This window comes from Biomphalaria glabrata, chromosome 10 (genome assembly GCF_947242115.1).
Source record: "Biomphalaria glabrata chromosome 10, xgBioGlab47.1, whole genome shotgun sequence".
In the NCBI taxonomy this organism is placed as follows: Eukaryota; Metazoa; Mollusca; class Gastropoda; family Planorbidae; genus Biomphalaria; species Biomphalaria glabrata.
In genome coordinates this window covers 990,544-1,016,226 of record NC_074720.1, presented here as the reverse complement: position 1 = coordinate 1,016,226, position 25,683 = coordinate 990,544, and the positions used below count along the sequence as shown (strand labels likewise).

Here is a 25,683-nt window from a genome sequence, read left to right as displayed (position 1 = left end):
TGTGCACTCCATAATGACTAGACCACCACATGTTTTTTTTTTGCGTGTTTAAATATTATGCAATATTGTTAGTTGTATGTTGAGTGGTCAGACAAGAAAATAACACACTGACATGGTTAGACAAGCATACATGTACTTTACACTAAAATAGTTAAATACAGGTCAAATGTTTCATAAAACTCTAGCAATTTCATTTCTATTTCTTTGGTTACTAGATATCTATATCTATCTAAATGTAAAATTAATTTTACATGCATTTATTTAATGAGATTTTAAACTTTATTGGCATAAGTACATTTTCCTCGTTATATAATAAGTTAGAATACAATAATTTTTTTAAAAAGTACTTCTTTTCTAAAGGTAAAAATACAAACATACATACTTTTTATTTAGACAACTTTTTTTTTTTTATTTTATTTATGTAAGAAACATCTTCCTTATTACTGATTTTATTATGGAGAAATTAATTTATAATTTTTTTCATACTTTATTTGACTCCAAACAACAAAATTTATTCCAAACAGTCACTATATTTTGGCATCAATAAACTCAGATCCCCAGTCATAGACCCTCATAAAAGGTGTTTTAAAATTATGCATAAATACGAACACAAAAAATAAAAATCTGAACACACTTATTCTACCAAAATTAGGTCACTAGATAGTGACTTCTATACCGACTTTTAGACTTATTCTTGCCTAAATAGCTAAATCCTCTATATTCTCTCTATATAAATCTAGATCACTAGATCTATCTAGTAGGTTTAGATCTAGGCATTTAACTTCATTCAATGTATCAAGTTCACTCCAAACATTTAAATAAGATAATTAATATTGATGTTGAAAACTGGTTGTCAAGTTAGGAATAAATATTGGTAAGAAAATCGTATTTTAATACAAACACCATATAAGGCCTATTAAATTTTTTTAATGAAATCAAACAACTTGGCCTATGGCCTATGAATCAAATAAATCAGCTCAAAAAAAAACAGAATAAATGTTGGCGGGCTCATTAGCATGAGACTTAGCTTAGCCAACGAAAAAATATAGTCTTAATACTTAATCCTATGAAGAGGTAAAGTCATCCTGGTAACTTAGAAAAAAAAAACAACCTGACTTACAAATTTGAAATTCCTCTTAAAACTCTTTCTTACATAAAAAATAAAAAGACAGCTAGATCTAAATGGAAGGAAATAGGGTCAGAATCATTGAAAAATGGACAAGCACATTTATATAGATCTACATATTAATAAATATTAATACAGTCACAGTGCACTAGCAAAATAAAGATTAGATCTGTCTATAGATGTATAATTATAATAATTGTATTGTAATTAATGTAAACTATGTAAAGTAATGACCACAAAAGTCAAAACAGTGGCCAGTGATTTGTTCTGATTCTAGAATCTAGATTTTTCTAGATCCTTTATAAACTTTATTGGCTTTATGTTTATCATTTTTTTATGATTCTAGATCTAGATCTATGTCCAGAATAAATTACTCTAGATTAGTCTAGATTGTCTAATAGAATTAAGTATATGTCTAGTATGTCTATTTATAACTAGACTACCAACCTTGATACAAATAGTATTGTTTGAATGTTCTGTTAGAGAATGAAATCAAATTAAAATGGTCCACATATTGGTCAAAAAACCCTTTCTTATAAGGAAAATCAGCAAAAGTTTGTGTCAAATAAAACACAAAGATGAGATAATACAAATGACTAGACATGTTGCAAGAACTATTATTACAGTTACTATATCTATAAATATTATTGTAATATTATAAATATAGATCTAGAGTCTGAATTGTCTAGATTATCCGCGTAGATCTAGAATCTAGAATCTATATAGTCTATTAAGTTAATTAAGTCTATATAGATATCTATCTAGTATAATCTAGATTCACATGTGAAATTGCCGGATGTTGACAGTTTTAGGATGGGCGAAACTTGTGATCGCAGTTTTTATATTAGTCGAGGGTAATTTATTTTATTTCCATTTACATCATGCATGTTAAAGTTAAAATGCGAAAATAAAATCAATTTTACACCAGGGTCACATAACTTTGTGCATTATTTTGACCTGTATAAGTCAGGTGTAAGCAATTGACGCAACGACTATAATCTAGCTATATAGATCCAGATCTACTAGATCTATCATCTAGATCTAATTTAATTCTAACAATTTGAATCTGTTTGTTTGTGATATTTGTTTGTTTGTGATGTTTGTTTGTTTGTAAAAATGTTTTACATGTTTCGGATGTTGCTTCAGAGTTGAAAGTTGAAGATAGTTTACTTCCTAATCCAGGACGACGGGGGATAGGAGCGGGCAGGGTTTGAACCCGGGACCATCGATAAATCCAAACGACAGTCCAGCGCTCAAACCGCACTATTTTGTCCCTCTGTTTGATTGTCTCTTGTCATTGTGATGCACTTGGTTTTACTGTCATTGACCTCAAGTCCTGCTGGTCGAGATGCTTCTTCTAGTTGTATGAAGGCTCTAGCAATGTCAGAGGTTTCTTTACCCAATAGGGCAATGTCATCGGCATAAGCAAGGTATTGTAGAGGTTGGCTGTATATCGTCCCTGTTGGCTGTGGACCCGTGTTTTCTCTCCTGAAGTAGTTAGTAATAGTTCCCCTTGTGTTTATGTGTATATTTCTTATAACTCTCTCCAGTGTTAAATTGAAAAGCATGCAGGAAAGTGCGTCTCCTTGTCTTAATCCTCGTTTAATCCTAAATTCCCGTGAGTGTTCTCCTTGTATTATGACTTTGCTTTTTGAGTCGTTAATGTCATATGTATAAGTCTTGTCAGCTTGTTGGGTATTCCAAAATCCTGTAGAGTGTCATATAGGTATTTCCTTCTGATACTGTCATAGTCATATTTAGCGACCCCCGAAAGGGGAAAAGACGCTATTATTTTTGTGCGAAATGTCTGTCCGTATGTCCGTCCGTCCCGTTTAGATATCGTAAACTAGAAAAGATATTGAAAATCCGACATCACAATATTTTAGACCATTCAAAGTTCTGATGCAACGGCTACTTTTTTTTTTCTTAAAGCGAAAAATCTAATTTTTAAAATCAGTTATGCAAGCAGTTTTTTAAGAGAAAAAGCTAATTAGTATGCATTATATGTTAGACCTAATTTAAATTGAGTAGTAATCTTATAAACTCCATTTTTCTGAACATTTTATTTATTGCGGAAATTTTTTTTTTAAATTTTTATTTGAGGATTCGAATAAGAGATTGAGCCTTTTCAAAACAATTATTAGATCAATTATAAGGCATCAGTTAGGCCAGGGGATGCGCGGTGGCTGAGCGGTAAAGCGCTTGGCTTCCGAACCGGGGGTACCAGGTTCGAATCCTGGTAAAGACTGGGATTTTTCAACTTTGGAATCTGACATTAGTTGGGGAAAAGTATAGGCGGCTGGTCGTTGTGCTGGCTACATGACACCCTCGCTAACCGTAGGCATTTTTCTAGTATACATCTTAGTGTGAAGATGTGGTCGTTTGTGGATTTGTTGGGTCTGAAACCACATTGGTATATAGTCACCTAATATTTCTTCTGAATATTTTCCAAGTCTCTTAGTTATAAGCCTAGACAGTATCTTATAAGTCACATTTAGTAGAGAGATTCCTCTGTAATTACAGCACTTTAACTTGGATCCTTTTTTGTGTATTGGGGTTATAAGAGCTGTTTCCCATTCTGTTGGTATTACTTCTTCTTCCCAAATTCTTGATATATATTAGTCTGTGTATTTAGGAATGTAAGTCCTCTCCTGGTGATTTGTGATTCTTCATGGTCCTAATTATTTATGATGTTTCAATGAGTGTTGGAGGGTTCACTAAGGGATCTGGTCCCCCATGTGGCAGTTTATATTCTCCATTGTCTCCATCTTCAGTGGTATTTAGGATCTCCTCAAAGTATTCAGCCCATCTCTCAATGACCCTGCTGTTTTCTGTAATGAGCTGACCATCTTTGTTCTCACACATGTGTGATCTAGCTTGAAATCCGTTCTTTTCATCTTTAATTTTCATATACATTCCTTTCATGTCTCCCTCCTTTGCTAGTTCCTTCTTGGACTTTGTAAACTAGGCCATCTACACAGCCCCAAAACATTGCTCTAGTTTTATTGACAACAATGACGAGAGAAAAGGGGGAGGAGCCAATTATTGATCGACCAAGTAGCTAAGGTCAAGCCGTTAATTAGGTCACAAACACTAAGCATGCTGGTACGTTGATGCTTTTTGTATGTGTGTGCGACAGACACTGAGCGTGCTCGAAAATACGTTGTTGTTTTTTTGTCTACCAGGTGGCTTGGTGAAGGCGGAATATATCTAGATCTAGATTTAGATGTATAGGTAACACAGTTCACAAGCTAACATAGCTTTTTTTCAGATAATTAGATCGATCTTATATTATATTAGACTGTCTAGTCTATCTAGATCTACCATCTAGATTTAGATTGACTAGAATAGATTACTTAATTTTAATTTATAATTACTAGACTAGGTTTAGATGTAGATCTAGATCTATCTAGTTATCTAGTTACTAGATCTAGTAAATATTAGTGACGCCTTAGTCTTAGTAATTATTAGTAAAGTAATTACATCTACATCAAATTCTTTAAATTCTAGAATATTCTACACCTAAAATAATATTACTGTTATAGATCTAGATCTAATCTAACCCTAGATTACTAAAAACAAAAGGTAATAGTTTAGATACGCAGATTTCTAGTCTCGTAAACTAATACCAAAAAAAGGCTGTAAGCTTTCATCAAGCCCTGGCTATAATACAAAAAACAGAAATGGAAAAGTGGTTTGAGTGCTGTGACAAGTCCCAAAAAGCCAGTGGAGTCTGGGAGCACATGAGGCGCCCTGACGCACTTCCCCGTGGCTGTCCAGGCCTGAGCAAGCTATTATAGCACAGTGCAGGACAGGCCACTGTCCTGTTGGCTCATATTTCTCGCGGCTATGGCCAAATTTTGATTCACGGTGCCCCCGCTGTGGGGAAGAAGAGGAAACCGTGCCTCATATTCTGTTTGACTGCCCCAGACTTGCTGATCTCCGTCTCGACAGGTCTGGGAAACCCAAAATTCTCGACCTGTATGGCGACATTCATGCACTATGCAAGACAGCAGGGTTTCTGTCCAGGGCTTTTGCAAGAGAGGATTTGAGCCTCTCAAGCCCTCACTCTAATGGAGTTTGATGATGATGAATACCAAAAAAACAACTAAGCAATGAGCTAGCACCAGTGTTCAAAATACTTTTTTCAGGCATCTCTTAACCAGGGCAAAGTACCAAGGGACTGGAAAGAAGCTAATGTCACCCCCCTATTTAAAAAGGAGAAAAATCTGACCCAGGAAACTACAGACCAGTATCACTTACTAGCATTACATGTTAAATCCTAGAACACATAATATGTAGCAACATCATAAACTTAACCACTTAGACAAACATAATGTCATAATGTCCTTACTCCATACCAACATGGCTTTAGGAAATATAGATCATGTGAAACACAACTAATAGGAATAATTGATGATTTTTCCAAAAGGTTTAGATAACACTTAACAGTGAGCAAATAGATGCTATCTTACTAGTTTTTTCCAAAGCTTTTGACAAAGTTCACCACCATAGTTTGCTTAAAAAATCAAAATACTTTGGCATTGATGGTCCATTGCATCAGTGGATTAAAGATTTTCTGATAGGGAGAGAACAAACTGTAATAATAAATGTCTCTAAATCAACACCAATAACAGTAAACTCAGGTGTACCTCAAGGAACAGTCTTAGGTCCACTACTATTTTTAATTTACATAAATGATTTACCAAATTGTATTAGTTCAGGAACAAAAGTCAGATTATTCACAGACGATTGCATAATATATAGAACAATAAAAACAACACAAGTTACAGAAATTTTACAAAGAGAATTAGATGAATTACAGAAATGGGAATCAAATTGGAGCATGTCTTTCCACCCAGAAAAATGTCAGTTGTTAAGAGTAACAAAAAAAATAAAACAAATTAATTCCACTTATCTTATACATAGCCAACCAGTCACACAGACTAAAAAATGCAAAATGTCTAGGTGTTATAATAAATGAAAAACTATCATGGAATCCCCATATTGATGAAACTATCAAAAAATCAAACAAAGCATTAGGGTTTATTAAAAGAAATTTCTGTAAATCAAATAAGAACTTAAAACTAAAATGTTATTTAACCTTGGTTAGGCCAACAAAACCCCCCACTAAATTAGAGTATGAAACCTAAAACATAGTTTACAATAATGATATTGTTGTGTCTCTCTCCTTTGTTTCTTGATTGAAATTACAACAGCTGCCACCAATTGGGAGAACATTGCAACTCAGGTTCCAAATAGGGTTATACTTTATTGAGTCTAATGAGTTGACTACAAACTACTGTACAATTGGCAACACTAAATTTCTCCTAAATTTATACTGTACTGAACCTGTACTGGACTCTCTTCTTCTGAACTTGGACTGGATTCTACTGTACCAGACTTGTCTTGACTTTGCCACTCTCTCTCATAAAATAGGGTCTCTGAATGTCACCTGCCCTTTTTGGATGATCACATTTATCCCAAGGATGTTCTTCTTGGGGTGTGTCACACCAACGGTTTTCTAAAGTAATTCATTTCAAAATATTTTTTTTTTTAGAAAAAAAAATTGCTTTTTTACAATTCTTCTTATAAATAAGCTGTATCTATTTTTATTTGTATACACTTTTAGTGATAGTGACTGACAGAAAGTGTGCATCGCTCAACATGGAAATGTTTTGTAAAGGTGGTTACATCTCTTGGGAGACACTGGTCTATATAACAGCAGAGGTAGAATGTTGTGTGTTGTATTTAATTTCTTTATAAAACACTAAACCAAAAATATTTATCTTTACTCTTCTAGGTTTTGTAATAAGCATGTAATTAGAGTAACTTTAAAGAGAATGATTGTGATAGTTTGAGATAACTGAATGAATAATTTAGTCATTGAAATTGACCAGGCTCGTTTGCCCACCTAGGTTCTTATCCATTCTCAAGCAGCTTCATGTGGGACCACAGACCAGATTAGCATAAACAGGCGCAATTTACTGCTATATTATAATATACACACACTTACACTGGTTTTGTTCTGAAATACTTTAGTTTAGAAAATAATTCATTGTCATATAGTCTTTTTTACACTGCTTTATTATGGCTTACAATATTGTAGCCATCAGTAAGTCTTGTGCTCTATGGACTACTTTCTTCTAGTTGTGCCACTTTTCTCTCTAAAAAGATACAGATTGTGGGCCGTTTCATTACAAGAGCCTGAGATTTGGAACTTGCTTTTTGTTGAGTTCAGGAGAACCACATATGATTATGCTCAAGAAGAACATTAAAACCAGATCAAAACTTGAGTTTACTTTAACTCTTGCTTTATATATCTGTTCTTTTCTCGTATTACCTTGAGCCTACTGTTTGTTAGCAGCACTAATAAATCAAATGATTCTTTGTATTCAAATAAATTAACAAAAAAAGGTGAGATGTTTGGAATTTAAGACAAAATTTGTGTTCATAACAACTAAAAGAGTAAAATTAATATTTATCTAGCTAAAATACTTGATGTTCAATCGAGAATCATAGCAGCTGACGGTGGGATGTCCAATGATGATATTACTTATGAACTTGCTGAGGCTGTCCTGGATTGACAAACTGGATATTGAAAGAGTGTTAACAGTATGTACTATTATTAGTTCAAAGTAAAAATGGTAGTTTTCAATTCTTAGTACTTAATTTACTTACAGTCCATCACCCCTATTTAAGTATGGGCCACCAGCAATGGATTTCCATATTCCCATTTATTGGGCCATCCTTTTAATTCTTAGTAGGCCTTTCTGTTTCTAATATTGTTAGTGATTCATAGTTCCATAGTTCCTAGTATTACATGATAGTCTTTTAGTTCTTGTGATGCTTTAGTGTCTAGCTTTATATAGTAGTAGTTCTTAGCATGCAATAATACCTAACATAATAGATTGCTTTCTTTGTTCTAAATATGCCAAAGTTCTTAGTGTGACATTTATTGTCATAGTTCTGAACTTTGCTTAGTTTCTAGATTGCTGTTGTACGATTGAGATTGTTTTGATGTAGCACTTCTGTACAACTTGTGGATATGAGTCTCTGTTGTACTGGAATGTTGACAATGACTAGACAAAAAAGATGCACCATTACTCAAAATAAAATTTTAAAAAAGGAAAAAAATAAACTAAGCCCTATTTGCATTTAAGAAATATGTAGAAATGTGTGATGCATATGTAGAATGTTACTATCTTCCCTGTTTAGAAAGACTAGTCTTAAAATATGCAAGTTTTGATAGACAAGCTAACTAGTAGAATCATAGCTCTGTTAAGCTAATCATAGAAAAACCTGTAAAAAAAAGAAACCTGTAGTATGGCCATTATTTTGTATTAAGCAAGATTAATTTTTTAATATATATCTATAAGCCTTGTGATAGTTTACAAAAATAGTATTCTTGAAAAAGGAAGAAAAAAAATATCCATGACTTTAAATACACAAACAAAGTATATAGATTAACAATAACATTAAGATATACCAGTTGATTTCCCAGCATTGTTTTCAGTTATTTTAACTGCTTTAAAAAACATAAATACTATGACTCTAATGTAAAAGCCAAATGACTTATATGTATACAATTTAGCTCTTTGAATATGAAGAGAGAATAACCCTTGAGGGATTATGGGCACAACATGGCTTAAATTGTGCTGATGTGCCAAAACCCCAAAATATCAAATATCTGACTGTATTAAACATTGAAAAATTCTAAGTCATTGTTTTATTATTTACATCTTATGACATTTGAGTGAAACAAAATTGTTATAAGTCAGTCTTACATCTGGCTGAATGTGAAAACTACTACATTATTAAAAGCTTCTTATTTAAAGAAAAACAACATAATAGTGCATACAATATTTTTTTAAATATCAAAAACCATGTTGTTGTTTTTTTCAATAATATTAGATACGCTTAGTAGTAATTGACAAATTGATTTCAAAATATTGTTTCTTTATTCACTAGCCTGACATCAAAGATCACATAAACTCTTTAACCATAGTGTTGATGCAAGAAACTGAAAGATTCAATAAACTGCTTATAATAATCAAGGTACATGTTAATAAGATTTAAATATAGAATAATTAATGAGTATGTTTTATAGTATTGTATACAAAGACCTTACTGATATTATAAAAGGTTTAATGTAAACGAAATCTGAAGCCTAGATTTATTTAACGAATAGTTCATGAGGCAAATTACAAGAAGATTGCTTATGATATGATATTGACACAGAATAAGTTCCCCTTTCAGAGTTTGCAATTTTATGGCAGATGATGTCAAGGTCATCTATTTTGCTGGCCAAGGTTAACGAGCAGGGTATCATGTGGCCAGCACAATGACCTACCGCCTTTACTTTCCCCAACTAAAGTCAGAATTTGGATTAGAATTAAATTAAAATTAGAATTCGGTGGACTCAGGGGCGTCCTAAAAATCACAAAGCCAAGCACTTAACCACTCAGCCACCGTGCCCTCAATATCTCATGTAGTGAAATCAAAAATTCTTAACTGGCTGTTTCTTGTAAAAGCAAGTTGGTAGCTCCATTCAATTTTCTAGGCTTTCAATGCATTCAACAACTTGAAAAAATTATTCTGGAATCCTCGATACACTATAATGAATCTCCACCCTGGGACGAAAGCCCTCTTCCTACTATAAGGGACCATATTGAAAACATAAAAAGAAAATCTGACTACAGACCAACAGGAAATAGTGAACTGTTTTCTACAAACCAATTATCCTAGCAATCAGTGGATCAGAGTTTACACAGACGGCTCACCATAAAGCCACCACAAATGGAGGAGCTGGAATACTCATGGAATGACCAGATGGAGGTAAACTAGAAAAATCCATTGCAACTGGAGAGCTCTCTGACAGTCACAGAGCAGAAAGGGAAGCACTAGCACTAGCTGCTACCATGCTAGAAAATCATCCAAGTTCCCCACACAGTCAGATTGTCTTTCTAACTGATGCGAAAACAACCCTCCAAAGCTTGCAAAACTCTGATTCCTCTTGTATTAAAAACCTCAGAACAGCACTTACAAAGCTCAACAACAACAGCAAAAAAACTGTTATTCAATGGATACCAGAATAGAAAATACCCAGCAATAACTGTTGGAATTCTCGTGATAATGGTGAAATGATAGTAAGTCAGAGCTTCATTTTAAGAGATAATTTGGTCAAGTTTTTAAAAATTTATTTTTACTCCTTTAGACATCATTAGAACAACTGAAAAAAGCCATCAAAGGTTTCGTAGTGATGAGTGAGGAATTGGAGAATGTATACAATGCTTTTTTAAATAACCATGTAAGTAATTTATTGTTTACATTTAGAATGAACGTAGATCTATCTGTTAAATTTTAGTCTTATTTTTCCAGAAAAACTTCACACATTTTATTGGAAGCTTCAACTTAAAGTCAGCTTCTCTTACACAAATTTAGTTCAAAAAGAAGATAATAATGTCCAACCTGAATTCATCCTGTTACCCACTGGCTCATGTGAAACAGAGCATTAAAATTCTTTTAACTCATTGTTTTTCTTTTCCTTGCTGATTCAAGCAACCCTTTTCATTTCTCAAATTGTTCTTGGAAAGAAAGATTATTTATATTAATTTGTTCTAGCATATGGAATAAGAAATGTGTCTTTAGCCTTGTGTCTCTGAGTATTTATTATATTAGGTAATGTTATTGTACTTGCAGGCTACAGTTTAGTGTTTTTGGGTATTACTACTACTTTGTTTTCTAGTGTTTTGTCTTGGAATTCCTCTAAATGTTTAGTGATATCCTAAGGTGCTAATTTAGTTCAATGTAAGTATCCATTTGTATTATACCTCATAGCTCTATATTACATCTTTTAGATTCTTTATCTATCACATGTTGAAGGATCCCCCAAATTAAGATGCAATTTTGCATATTGGTTTAAGGTGAAATAGAATTTTGTTGTGATATTACTGTCTGATTTGCAAACATTTATGATAAACTATAGTCTTTTGTTTGATTTCTTTATTATGTCAATATGGGAATTTCAAGATACTGGTAGCTTTTCATTTATTTAGGTATTTTGAGTTTCTAGTCCTCACTCTTCATTCAATGTATCATAAGATTAAACATTCATCAAGTCAATATATATGAATTGTTGTAGTGGTGTTTCTTGTTTGACATAATTGATTAACTGTGTCAGGGGGCCAGGACAGATAAGGCAAGGCTTTAAAATACAGCCTGACACATGTATGGATCAACTTTCCATTCATTATGTTTTTTCTAACAAAATCATTGTTGTGTAAATTATATGACTTACTCAATTTCAATAGATTTTTAATTTGGTTAGGGTTATATCTTTCTGTTTGTAAAGCACAAGTTTATTGCTTTATAGCAAGCTTCTTGAATTATAGTCCAATTCCTTTTGTGGATCAGGGGGAGACAATGGGTTGCCTTCAGGCACTCAGCAAACACAAGTCTGGTCAAGTTTGGAATAAAACTCAGCCCCCTCCCCCCTCCTCTCGATGGGTTGCCACAGAATTCTTGTTACTCAGCCACACATCTCACATATTATAACAAAATAGAAAAATAGAACTTCAATGAAAATAAATTATGGAATATCTTAAATCAACTGTGCTTACTAATGGTTTAAACTTATCCAGAGTTTTCCAAATCACTAATGTGTTTTATGTAACAGTAATAATCAAATAGTTTTAACGATATGTTTAGAAGCACTTTAGTATATTTGATACACATTTTGATACTCATTTTCAGGTCCCAGAATTATGGGCCAGAAACGCTTATCCTTCGTTAAAGTCTTTAGCATCTTGGGTTAAAGACCTGATAATGAGATGTTGTTTTATTGACAATTGGATCAATAATGGACCTCCTAAGTCTTTTTGGTTGTCTGGCTTCTTCTTTCCACAAGGTTTGTAATTTTGTTGGGAAGTTGTAGATCTAAATGTCAGATACTTACAATATCTTTTCACAAAGTTTTATGTGTCCTATAAACATCATGAAAATGTGTTTGAAAATAAATTACTGTGCTACCTGTTTTTTCGGATTATTATTATTCTTAAGCTGTAACGTAACATGATTGGGTATGACTTTATTGCCCTATATTAAAGGATGAGTTTTGATCTTCCCATTTATGATCACCTTGATTTAAGGCAACTGCAGATGATTGCTGTTACAAAGTTAAAGTGTCAAAACCATGTCAGGAATATAAAAAGTACTTTTAAAAACAAATAGCATTACTTATTTTGAATCAATAATCTAATTAATTTTTAACAGAGCTAGACTAATAATAATAAAGTTGTGCAATTGGAAATACTTTAATTAGTTGTTTTTGTTTATTGCCACTTTAATGCTAATAGCTTGCTCAGTGCACTATAATCCAATAAGTTTCTGTTGGGGAAGGGGTTGAATCTGGGAGAAAGTTTTGGTGCTGCCCTTTCAAAACCAATTTTTTTTTTTTTAAACTAAGAAAGTTGCTTGATTCTGTATTTGAAATGGAGGTCTCAAGTATCTAGGATGAAAGGCTAATGTACTAGTCACTGAGCTGATCAAGTACTGATAAAAAATAGAAGGTTTTACAGTCTTAAAAAAAATGTGTCACCTTATTCTCTACACAAGGCTTATCTCACTTAGCTTAGTACATTTAGGACTAATAATGAGAAGGCTTGTATTTGAGTCTCAAGGAGGAGTGCAGTATTTCACTTGGCTGGGCTGTCCTAGCTGTGACCTACATATTTTGCCACACCCAATGCAGACATAATTGTTGTAGACATTGCTGTGATCCGTTTAGGTTCTCTTTCAGTAGTCTACGCCTGTCCTCCGTAGATTTCCTTTAGATCTCAAATTATGTATCCTTCCTGCCTTTGTAACAGACCTACTGCTGTCTTGTTCACAATAAGCCTGCTGTCTGGTAATTAACTATTTGCTTGATTTTGTGATTGATTCATGTGTTGTCATCAACAGTCAATAACTGTGCTCATTTTCAATTTGGTTTAAGAATGGGAAGTGGAAGAAAAATGTGTAAAAGATTCCACTTGTACTTAGTTGGCAAGCATTTTTTTTTAAAACAGTAAAAAAAAAAAATTCAAAACTTATTGAAGACTATATCTTCTATTTATTTACAGGTTTCTTGACTGGAACTCTTCAAAATTTTGCTAGAAAGTACAACCAGCCTATTGATCATCTCTCATTCAAGTTCATTCTCCTGCCATATTCTAGAGAAGAAGCTATGGAGCAGTTGCGTACAGTTAAAAAGGGCGAAACAATACCTATGGATCAAAATGTAAACTCTTAGTTAAAATCAAATTATTTCTCTAATAAATCAATATTTATTTTTAAAACAATGGTTAAATCAGTTTACGAAATCAAAATATAGAACTTCAAAATTAAAAACACTAACAAATGATCAGACTTGATATGGAAATATAGGAAGTATAAAAAGAATTTCACTTGATTCAATGAAATTATTTCCCATTAATTAAAAAAAAATTAGAGAAATTTAATTAAACTTTTGTTGTTTTCTCCTCCTCGTCCTCTGTCAGATCTCAATTTTATCATAACATAATGAGGAACCTAAATGCTTCCCAGGGGGTGAGGTGGTCAAATGGTTAAGGGCTTGGCATCCGAACCTGAGGGCCAGAGTTCAAATGTCAGTGAAGGCTGGGATCTTAAATTTCAGGATTTTTAGGGCGCCCCTGGGTACACCCAACTCTGGGGAAAGTAAAGGCCGTTGGTTGTTGTGCTGGCCACATAACACCCTGCTCGTTAACCGTTGGCTTAGAAACAGATGACCTTAACATCGTCTGCCCGTGTAGAAAACATGGTCGGAAAGGGGGAAACTTTTACTTTACTTAAATGTTTAGTAGTAATTGACAAATTGATTGCGAAATATTGTTTCTTTATCCACTAGCCTGACGCCAAAGGTCGTATAAACTCTTTAACCATAGTATTGATGCAAGAAACTGAAAGATTCAATAAGCTGCTTATAATAATCAAGGTGCATGTTAATAAGATTTAAATATAGAATAATTAATGAGTATGTTTTATATTATTGTATACAAAGACCTTACTGATATTATAAAAGGTTTAATGTAAACAAAATCCGTGTAGAAAACATGGTCGGAAAGGGGGAAACTTTTACTTTACTTAAATGTTTCCCAAACATGTTTAATTTTTAAAAAAAACAGCATATCTAGTAAACTTATATTTCAATCCTATCTATTTTCAGTTGGATGTTCCTGATGAAGGAGTGCTTGTACATGGACTCTATATGGATGGTTTTGCCTGGGACTGGGATCACATGACTGTTGGTGACCAATTGAAAGGCCAGATGCAGGCAAAGTAAGAGCTCATAAAAAAAGGCCACATTGGCATTAATGTTTGCAACACGATCTTATTAATATTGTATACAACTTTCATTCAGCTACATATCATCTAGCTAAATGAACCAATACTTAAATACTCTTAGATAGTACAACATGGGGCAAACTAATAGCCTGTAAAGCCACAAACTTGACATGTATTGCAGTGTGTGTCTTGTAATGGATATAACAAACAAAATGTATTTTAGTTAATATCTACTTTTTCATTGTATTCAATATTTAACTGTAACTCCTTCCTCCTTTCTACTGTCTGAATAGAAGCCATCTGTCTTTTACTGACTGAATAGAAGTCATCTGTCTTCTACTGACTGAATAGAAGTCATCTGTCTTCTACTGACTGAATACAAGCCATCTAACTTCTACTGAATGAATAGGAGCCATCTGTCTTTTACTGACTGAATAGAAGCTGTCTGTCTTCTATTGACTGATTAGAAGCCATCTGTCTTCTACTGACTGAATAGAAGCCATCTAACTTCTACTGACTGAATAGAAGCCATCTGTCTTCTACTGACTGAATAGAAGTCAACTTACTTCTACTGACTGAATAGAAGCCATCTGTCTTCTACTGACTGAATAGAAGCCATCTGTCTTCTACTGACTGAATAGAAGTCAACTTACTTCTACTGACTGAATAGAAGCCATCTAACTTCTACTGACTGAATAGAAGCCATCTGTCTTCTACTGACTGAATAAAAGTCATCTGTTTTCTACTGACTGAATAAAGCCATCTAACTTTTACTGACTGAATAGAAGTCATCTGTCTTCTACTGACTGAATAGAAGCCATCTGTCTTCTACTGACTGAATAGAAGCCATCTGTCTTCTACTGACTGAATAGAATTTGTCTGTCTTTACTGACTGAACTGAAGTCATCTCTCAGTGCTCGTTGAAGTTCAAAAAGCAAGTTTGAAAACATGTTTCAACTATAAAAAAAATGACTGACAAAATGGAAGATCCAAAATAATGCAAACAAATATTGTTAGACTTAGAGAAAGTGATGACAGAAATGAAACCAAGAGTGTCCTAGTCTCGTCACAATTTATGTAAACATGACTCTTATACACACTACAAAAAATTCAGCCTGAAGAAAAAAAAATTAACTCAACTACATAGGACAATGTAATTTAGAAATGCATTCCCTGGAAGATGAAAATCTGAACCAGCGACACAGACCCAAGTAGAATAGTTCTAAAAAATGTTGTTCAGATCTGTGCTTTTCTTCATAAGACACTGGCCTCAGGCTAACCTTATAAAAGTGTAAAAAGAACTATGCAGTATGAAACATGTAGGACTATTTATGACCTCCATCAATTGACCATAATATATAAAAAAAAAAGAAACAACTTTCTGTTTTGATAGTCATATTGAGGGGAACAAATCAGAAAAAAAGAAATTACTGCTTTCATTATTTCTATACAAATTGAGTCGTCTTTAATTCTTTGTTTCTAAATGATATCCAGTTTGCCTGTAATGCACATGGATCCTCGCCTAGACTATGAACCAGATTTATCTCTCTATCCAGCGCCACTCAACAAAACAGCTGCAAGAGCTGGCACACTTTCCACTACAGGTAACAAGTTAACAAATTTCTTTACAGCTGGGATCAATGTTCTCACAAAACACTTTCTATTTTTTGTTAACTCCTACCATAGCTTTCATGGGCATGTCTGGTAAAGTCTTGCTACAGCTCTCACAGGTTTATTTTCTCCAAGACCTAACTTGTTTATTTTCAGATCTAGCTCTCACTTGTTTCTTCTTTGTACATCTCTCACTGATTTACTCTGTATATAGATATTGTTTATCTATTGTACTGCTCTACACGAAGCGTCTTCTTTTTAGCGTCACTTAGAGCGTTCTTGTTTTTTAAAGATCTGTCACGTCACTTGTCGCTCTAGTAAAACTTTCCCCTTTTTCGCGAAACAAATAACTAAATACTAATCATGTCATAACAATATACAACATTTTTTTTTCTGTTCATAACAAGATTGGTTAAATATCAAGATAGTTTTTTGTGTTCAATAGTTTCTGTAGCTAGTACAATTAGTCTATCTGTGAATAAGAAGAGGATTCCTGAGTTTCTCAATCATTTCCGTGTTGAGAACATCCTCATTTGCACAGCTATTCATTCAAAAATTCATTTAGGAAATTGACTAAAGTCATGCCTACTACATACCCAGCCCAGCAGAGTTTGGACTTTTTTTTTTAAAGTATGGACACTGTTGATTTGAGATGTATAGGATCTTACTATTACATGTGAAATTTTTCTTAGGAGGCACAGATCAAAAAAGAGTTCAGCTATTGAAGGTGTCAAGACTATAGAGACCATGGCTTATAAAAGTGAGGGAAGAACTGTGGACTTTCAGCTTTGTTGATGCTGAGTCCTCGCCTTGGCCCTCCTTGTTCTTGAAGTCTACCAAATGCTGCACTAGCATGTGTAGCAAAAAGTTTGTTTAATCATCTATATTAGCATATATTGTTACAGTGCTCCCCAACTGGACAAATTATTGCATGTTGACTCTTTGTTTGATACATTTTGGATGTTCCTTTACAAATGAAGATTATTACCTCTTAGCTCATTATTCCTGCATGACATCCAGCTGGCAGGCTTTGAACTCAGGACTAGGTTGATGACAATCCAAAGTGCATACTGCTCAACCTATCAATCAATGACCTGACATCAGGCAGTTTATGGTCATAGTATTTCTGGTTCCATGCCTACTGTGTTTGTGAAGCCAAAATGTGTACAGGGATAAGATCTGCTTCATTTGAGGCATTCAGGGTGCAAGCATCAGTCCATAGCAAATCTCTAATGCAGAAATATTTTAGTCTTCAGTCTCTGTGTGTTGAATAGACCTGCATCAGAGAGATATAAGATGTCATAGTATTACTATAAGGCTTCTAGCCGTGTTGTTTGTGTTTCAGGAACTCTCAGATTTATTCATTGGTTTCATCAAATCAATAATGGTGTTTGCATTTTGGCTGTGCTAGTCACAGTATATAGAGTGCATGTGATCTTTCTAGTGGTTTTCCAGTGTAAAGATTGTATTTGAGGTTTTTGATAAGTTCCTGTTTGCTTTCTGTTGTTTTTTTTAGCTTTAGTACATCCATTGGTTTAACATGATTGGTTTCCTGAAGCTGTCCATTTTCTTTACAGCTTAGTTTTAATATATGTCCAGATCTCAGCTCAGCACATAGTTTTTGTGATTGCCTGACAATAGTTAGGTATAGATCTATTTGATGCCACTGCTTGGGATACATTCAAGGGAACTGAAAAAGTGTATATGTTATGATTATAAAGTAATGTAAAGTTCATCTTTCAGACCTTGTGGTCTATAGGGCTGATAATGTAATGGTCATCTGTTTCTGTGGCCTATGGGTGTCATGTGGCCAGCACAACAACCAACCGCCTTTACTTTTCCCCAACTAATGTCAGGTACCCATTAGAGCTGGGTGGACTCAGAGGCACCAGAAGATCCCAAAAAATTAAAATCTGTCTTCACCAGGTTTCGAACCCTGGACCCCAGTCATCCACCGTGCCTCCTATGTTATGATTATGAGCTGAGTGTATTTCTAATAGCAATATGCCATTACTTCTATACAATGGCCGATGACATGTTTGCCCAGAAAATGACTTCAGGTTGTCCAATCAGATTATGTATTTCAATACTGGTATAGTAGGCTTATCTGGTTTCTTTGTTTGTTTAAGTTTGAGTAGAAGCTTTCTTTGATGTAGTATGGATTGGACCTACTGTACTTTATAGAAAGCTAGACATGTTTCCTATTCTTTCCTATATGTTGACTGAAACAAGAGATGTACTATTTTGAGAAATGATGTTAACAAAATGCTAAAAATAAGAAAAAAATCAACCATTTAGTAGTAGAAATTACTGAATTTAAAATTATGATCAGGCTTCAGTGCCTGCTTTGAGCATTTTTTTTTAATTGCTTGCATTTAATGTCTAATTTTTTATGTTCTTATTTCATCATAATTAATTTTATTTTACACTTTTTTTTCTGATTTTAAATAATAAGCATAAAGTTATATTTATATATTATAATAGAAGGCTAAAATAGGCAATAATTTATTAGGGTTAATGACGAAATTTGTTCACATTGATATTTCTAAGATTACCTTTGACCATTCAATAAATTGGTTTTTTAATATTAAGTAGATTTAAAAAGTGTTTTATTTGTGTAAGATTGCAGCATACAAAACAGATTGGCTGACATCTAGGGGTGTTTTTGTGTTTTAGAATATTGTTATAATTGATTCATGTAGGGGTAATTGTGTGTGCAATCAGCTGACACTGATAGCACAGGCCAGAACTCTGTGAGTGGTCTACTGTGATGAGGGATGACACTTCAGGAATGATCTGTATTCTGAATACTACATATGCAATTCATGATGATAGTCTTATGATCACTTTCTAGAAGGTCTTTGAGAACCCTATATAAAGAATAAAGGTGTCAGTCTAGATGATTCATGATTGAGGGTCTCACGATTCATTGTGAAGGCAATAGGAAACAGTTAAATCCAGGATGAGGTGGAAAGGCCTGTAGAGTTTGGTACAGCTGTTCAGAGGCTTAGACTGCAGTACACTTATTGTTCAGTATTCAGTATTAGCTGTGTATTTATTAGACATTAAAGTTTTTACATTATTTGGAGCCTGAGTTGTGAAGTTCTTTAAGTTGGTTATGTTGTGTTGGCAGAAATCCTGGATAGAGTCTTTATAATATTATATATCCTTTTTTTTGTGTGTCATTCCTTTGGAACTAGCAGCTGCCAGGTGAGGGGCTTCTTTGTGGATGACAAGATCTCCTAACCAAGACCATAGCTTCAGACTTTGATTTCATCCAAGTTAGTAACCCTATAGATGTAGTTTTATAATAATAGGCAGTAATATTCTTTATGCAATGATGTTAGGAGCCTCTGCCCTGGTCTATTATATTCACATTTTAGAGATAATTAAAAAATAAAAGTTTTTTTTTAGCTGCTGCACCCTAGGTTTAGAGATAATTAAAAAATAAAAGTTTTTTTTTAGCTGCTGCACCCTAGGTGTATAGGTATAGTATGATCTATAAATATTTGAACTCCACTGTTTTAACTTTGCTTTCCTTGTTTCTTTGGCAGGACATTCTACTAACTTTGTTGTAACTGTCCACCTTCCTTCAAGCAACACACAAGATTACTGGATAGCCAAAGGTGAAGCACTCTTATGTCAAATTTCTGATTAATTTTGCTTACAGATAAGTTGTAAAGCATTTAACAATAAAAACAATGTCCATTACAAATGGTTCTCTAGTTATTACTTTGTGTTTGTTCTCCTGTTTGTTTGTTTGTAGGCTCACACAATGTTAGATATGTTAGTGAGCAACTTTCCTCTCTGATCACTGTCTAGAACATCTTGGGTTCATATCACAAAAATAAAGTCTTTAACTACTTGAAGATAATTATATTTTTTACCACTATAAAAATGAAGTAAAAAATTCTTTATAAAAATTTCTATTTAGTCATAATAAAATACAATTTTTATACATTGAGCTTCTCTTGACACATGAAAGAAAATAATGAGACTATGTTTCTATACAGTTGAAATTATATGATCCAGGCATTCAAATCCACTCTCATTCAGTTAGAATCACATTGCATAGTTAAGCAATAAATTATTCTCAAGGTCTGCAAGGTTGTAATTGTTGGAAGTGGTAATGGATATAAGCAATCCACTACCTATATCTGCTTCCTAATGGCATACATCTCAAATAGCCTTTGACAACCAGTCTAATTCATGTGTGGCTCATAGTTGAAGTTGGTGGAAGTTGGTTTGGTTCTTAGTGGGGTATAATACCATGCCCCCAACTGTAGAAAATCAACTGATTATGGGTGTGATACTAAATGTATAGCGCAATGAGTACTGGTCATTTAAAGTATAAATATTTATTGTACTCGGGTCATTCAAAGTATAATAAATAAATATTTATATCTATTTATATTCAACTTGATGGAGATGACACAGAAGTCGACTCTCTGATAATATTATTATAGACCGCACAAACTAGTAAGCTTCAGGCAGATGGGGCTCGTTAGCCTTGGTGAACAGGATACTGTATAGAGACTTGAATTGATGCATTCATGACTAGATAACTTATTGTATTTAAAGGCTGGTATACTATAAATATAATAGAAATATGGAGTGTCCCGGCTTGGCCTCCGGTCTTTGCATAAAAGAAGGTGTATCATGGTTCCAGTTAAATATCTTACCTTTCCTAATTTTTATATTGAGGATTAACAAAACTCCCACGGGATGCCAGGAAAGGTTTGAACCCGGGATTTTCCAGACCACATATCACTAGACAATATCCCACTACCAGGCAGCCATCCGTAGTTTCATAGCTCACACTATGCACAATAATAAATGTGATATATTATTTATTGCATATGTATGTTTGTGTTTCACATATGTTGGCTTGAGCATGTTTGTTTATTAAGTGGGACATTTTTTAAATGGTTAATTTAATTTGATTAATTTATGGACTATCCAGCTACATATAGGCCTGCTACATTCAGTGAGGTCTTGTCTTCAGTTGTTTGCCTTTATCTGTGCCAATAGAAAATCCTGTTACCAAAATCATCCTTTACCCAAAATAATTTTTTCAATTAAATCTACCTTTTAAAAGTTTCTTAGCTTTTACAGACATTTTAGCTTAAAAGTCTTTTGGAAATAGAAATCAATGGATCTAATTTAATGCGCTTGGCAGAGCTCGAAAAAATATAGGGGGGAGTGAAGCTTGATCCTAATAAAATGAGCATATGTCCATGCGACCAAAATAAAAATTAATGCTACATTACCAATACCAGGCAAGGTTGACTCATCCAGCTGCACAGCCATAGAATAGGTCAGCTTGTGTGTGTGTGTGTGTGTGTACTGTATCGTTATGAACTGTTTTGTCATTCGTATGTAAAAAGCCTTAGTGTTCTATATATATGTCAGTGATGATAAAAATGTAAAAAAAAACAAAAGGAACACGAAAGGTCATCTGACGTCATCGCTAACTTATAGAGCGCTGGTTGTAAGTATGTATGTGTTCCGTGCGCGAATCTTAGTCGTATTTGCATCTATATTATTATGGTTACAGTAGTTACTTGAGGTGGTCAGTTCTAGACAAACAATTTTCATTTGATTGGGTCGATACAAATTATCTTGTCTGAAAACAGAACATAATAAAATACTCAGAAAGACAGATGGGTAAAGCACATTACTTGTTCCATATGCTAGGACAAATGTGTACTAGTACTCCTTTTCAATAGTGTTACTAGAGCATGGAATGGGTTGTCTGAATCAGCCAGGAAAAGCTATGACTTGGCAAATACTAAATCACTAATTAACTAGCATAACTGTATTCTCACAGGCCGTAATTATATTTTCTTTTGAAGTAACGTCTGTAATTCATCAGATAGGGCAGGCGCAGTCGACGAAAAAAAAAAAAAGAACTTAGACCCCAGAGAACCTGCTTTTTATGCAAAGGTTGATGGCAAAATATGCAGTTCGCAACTGGGTCTACTTGGCCACTTTAAGGGCAGGAGAAACACTCAAAAATGATAGTTTTGGAAAAAAAACGATTTTTAGTTTTTACATGTTTCAAATAGTTCAACATGTTTTGAACGTATTTTACTTAATGATAACATTGAAAAAAAAATTTAATATGTACAAAATACATTTAATAATCGTCATCTTTTCATAATAAGAGCTGAAAATGACCAAAATACCCATTATTTTTACATGATTTTCGTTAACAATAATTAAAGGGAGCCCGCCATGTTTGGCCTCATTTAAAATAAACATTCTGTCATCGAGAATTCATAGAAGTCTATTTATAAAGCGCTGGTTATGAGTGTGTATGTGTTTTTCGTGTGTGAATGTCGTTCGTATGTGCATCTATATCGTGCATCTATATTGTTATTGTTACAGTAGTTACTTGAGGTGGTCAGTTCTAGACAAACAATTTTCATTTGATTGGGTCGATAAAAATTATCTTACATATTACAAACTTTAGGCCTACTTCAAAAAGGAAAATAATTACGTCATATCACGTGTCAATCTAGTACCAAGCGTCTGCAGTCAACCCCGCAATGTGTCATACAGCCCAAAAGTATCTCCGTGCTTCTACACAGCCATCGCGTGTGTCCATTAGCGCACGAGTTTCTCGTCAAAATAGTGTCAACATTGGCAAGACTGCACTGGGTCGGAAATAATAATAATAATAATAATTTTATTTATAAAGCGCTGTTAACAAACAAAATGTAGGCCGTGAACTGAAAAAGCACGCAGACCGTAGCTTTTGAGGGAGAAACGAGGCACTACTAAAAGCGTTGAGTCCATTGAGCGCAGGGCTCTCTGGGGGACATATGGAGTAATCAGTTCGCTAAGGTACAAGGGCATCTCATTGTTATATATACACTGATGACAAAGTGTGGCGACCTTGTAATCGATTCTCGCTTTCACGGGAAGCCAATGGAGCGCGCGCAAGAGCGTAGGAAAGTAATTCAAGACATTATAATAGGTTAATGAAGGCCTGCTGACCACTGTAAAAAAAAAATATGTTATGGCAATACCATTATGTCCTCAGTACTTGCAAAGTCCTTCATTCAGAGAACAATACCAGGGAAAAGAAGAGGCAGACAGAGAAAGCGATTAGAAAACAAACATAAAAGAATGGGAGGGGCTTGTCTCTGAAAGGATAGACAGGGATGGAGGAAGACGGTTGAGCGATCGTGAGTGGTGCCCCAACGGGCTAACAAACCAAGGGATAGGTTGAGGTCAATAAAGGCGCCACGACAAATGGTGCAGAGACAGCTGGTTCAATGACACCGAGTTAATTCCAGATCACCCTGGCCTTAAGGTGGCGCCTAGGTAGAAATGTTAGTGGAAGCGGATAGGCGAACATCGGGTAGTGAGCCTCGCTTCTGTCCGTTTTTGTTGTTTTTTTTTTGTTGTTGTTTTTTAGTTGTTGTTTTTTTTAAATGTCTTTGTAACATTGTTTTTTTTTTTTGTTGTTTTTTTTGGTGCTTTTTAAAAATGTTATTTTTATGTTTTTGTTATGTTTTTTTTTTCAATGTTTTCCAGTGCCTAAAGAGAGAAAGAGAGAATCTTTAGTCACCTTCAGCCCATTGTACAAATAAATATTCGTGTCCCTAATGCTATCTTCAATTTTTTTTTTAATACAGTTTTGTAGAAACAAAGGGAGGATACTAGAATCAAAGCATACCAAACGACGAGAGAGAGAGGAAGAGAAACACAAAGAGAGAAAGAAAAAATTAGAGATGTTGACATTGTGTTGATGTGTATGTGTTTGTGTGTAGAGTTATTCCCCTTGGTAAGAAAGCTCCTATTGTTGTGCGTGTTATGTAAGAGTGTGTTATTAAACTGTAAAGAAAGGACAGTTGAGTCCAGGACAGCAAGAGAAAAACTGTGCAGTACCTTGAGAGTCCTCGAAGATGTAGCTGTACGAGCTAGAGAGACTTGTAGGGATTAGTTTGGCAGTTCTGTTGTGAAGAAAAGCATTTCAGTTAGTGTAGCCAATTGTGTTCATTGGCTGTTGTTGATGTAATTTGTCATTAAACCGCCACTTTGTTTATTGAAGCTCTTGTAGTCAAGTTGTTTTAGATGTGTTGTGTTGTTGGCAGTGTTTGCAAAAGGCCTGATAGAGAAGATCGTAACAATATAAACACACACATACACAATCCATATTAAGGCCACCAAGTGAAAAACAAATAAGCGAAAAGTTTCGCTAAATACTCAGAACGTGCGAAGTGTTTGGGAAACACTGCACTAGAGACACAATAGCGCTGACTTTTATCTAGGTTTTCCTTCAGTGGACAGTGACTTGAAATTCCCATCTCTTAAAAATTAATATATGAACAAGAAAACATAAAAAAATACTTTTTGAAAAAAAAAACTACAAAACTTTTTGACCAAACAGACAGAGTTGATATAAGCTTTGTAAAAAAAAAATGTGGGGGGGGGGGGGGGGGGAGGGGGAGTATTTGAAAATCCCCACGGGCCCCCCACTTGAGAAAGCACCCAAATTAGTGTGTTTTTTACATTAAAAAAATATTACGCAAAATACAGAGGCCTCAAAATAGGTCAAGCCCTGGGCCCCCCAACGATGGAAAATTCCTAGCTACGCCCCTGGTGGCCGCCTGTTCGAGTGATATGCACTTCAATGCTCGTCGTCAATGACGTCATCCCCCCGACGTCACGCATGAGGTTTGCCCTGGAATGAATGATCTTCATTTCAAAAGAAGTGTCCGAAACTTAAAAAAAAACATTACTTACACAATAAACCTGTTTTTACAAAGCGTATACCAACTCTTGTCTGGTAAAAAGTTTGAACATGTCATTTCACCCATTCCCATTCTTGGATCAAGTTGAGTGAAACTTTTGCACAATTATTCCTTGGCGAAGAAAATACATGAATCAATAACAAAATAAATAACAAATTTGTACTGGGGCGTGGTGGCTGATTGGTTAAGAGCTTGGCTTCCAAACCTAGGGTCCTGGGTCCGAATCTTGGTGAAGACTGGGATTTTGAATTTCGGTCCACCCAAATCTAATGGTGACCTGACTTAATTTGGGAAAGTAAAGGCGGTTGGTCATTGTGCTGGCTTCATGACACCCTGCTCGTTAAGTGTTGGCCATAGAAACAGATGACCTTAACATCATCAGCTCCATAGATCGCAAGGTCTGAAAGGGAAAATTTCCTTTTACAATATTGAAATTTATAGTTGCGAATGTGGAGTTCTTCCCCATACCATAGAAAAGCTTTTTAAAAAGTATTTTCATATTTTGCCTTTTTTATGTTCCTATTCTTGTCCAGATAGTTATCCAGTACTTCTGAAAGACCTTTTTGTTCCAGGTAATTTGCATTGCTGATGAGGAGCAAGATCACTCAAAGTAATCTATGTGCGTATTCTGAAATCCAATATGTTCATTACAAACTTAAATTCCTGTAACAAAATTTATCTATTTATCTATCACATTGACTTTTTCAATGAAAAAACTATTTTAAACGAATCATCTGAACATGTTAAAATGTGGGGAAGTTAATAGCGTACACAAATTCTACGTTCAAACTATGTCAGCATAGCCTAGGGCCTGGCCTAGACTATTGATCAATATTT

At 34.4% G+C, this 25,683-nt stretch overlaps 1 protein-coding gene, 1 long non-coding RNA gene and 1 pseudogene across 10 annotated transcripts; 1 reads left to right on the top strand and 2 right to left on the bottom strand.

The window, feature by feature from the left end:
- Positions 1 to 25,683, bottom strand: part of LOC129928607 (dipeptidyl peptidase 2-like) — a 173,727-nt pseudogene that overhangs the window by 12,853 nt on the left and 135,191 nt on the right.
- Positions 4,230 to 19,796, top strand: LOC129928609 (dynein axonemal heavy chain 6-like). 9 transcript variants are annotated; one of them, XM_056043418.1, is made up of 11 exons: positions 4,273 to 4,360; positions 6,759 to 6,856; positions 7,616 to 7,741; positions 9,098 to 9,184; positions 10,344 to 10,436; positions 11,882 to 12,035; positions 13,249 to 13,406; positions 14,034 to 14,120; positions 14,352 to 14,464; positions 15,965 to 16,074; positions 19,636 to 19,796. In XM_056043418.1, exons 3-11 carry the CDS (start codon positions 7,670 to 7,672, stop codon positions 19,737 to 19,739), a joined length of 978 nt encoding a protein of 325 aa, XP_055899393.1. In that variant the 5' UTR covers positions 4,273 to 4,360; positions 6,759 to 6,856; positions 7,616 to 7,669; the 3' UTR covers positions 19,740 to 19,796. The 9 variants fall into 9 exon arrangements, 7 of the variants coding, with proteins under 7 accessions (XP_055899395.1, XP_055899394.1, XP_055899397.1 ...); XR_008780056.1 differs by lacking the exons at positions 4,273 to 4,360; positions 7,616 to 7,741 and adding exons at positions 6,638 to 6,655; positions 19,285 to 19,362; XR_008780055.1 differs by lacking the exons at positions 4,273 to 4,360; positions 7,616 to 7,741 and adding exons at positions 6,638 to 6,655; positions 19,282 to 19,362.
- Positions 13,253 to 21,441, bottom strand: LOC129928625 (uncharacterized). Its single transcript, XR_008780077.1, has 3 exons — positions 21,352 to 21,441; positions 17,070 to 17,357; positions 13,253 to 13,392 (listed from the first exon to the last, which is right to left on the bottom strand). It is a non-coding gene; the product is annotated as an uncharacterized LOC129928625 (long non-coding RNA).

What these genes read in the sequence shown, in the direction of transcription:
- LOC129928609 (XM_056043417.1), top strand. An exon ending in ATGCTTTTTTAAATAACCAT is followed by an intron (nt 10,437 to 11,881) that starts GTAAGTAATTTA and finishes ACTCATTTTCAG; the next exon opens with GTCCCAGAATTATGGGCCAG. An exon ending in AGCTGCTTATAATAATCAAG is followed by an intron (nt 14,121 to 14,351) that starts GTGCATGTTAAT and finishes ATCTATTTTCAG; the next exon opens with TTGGATGTTCCTGATGAAGG.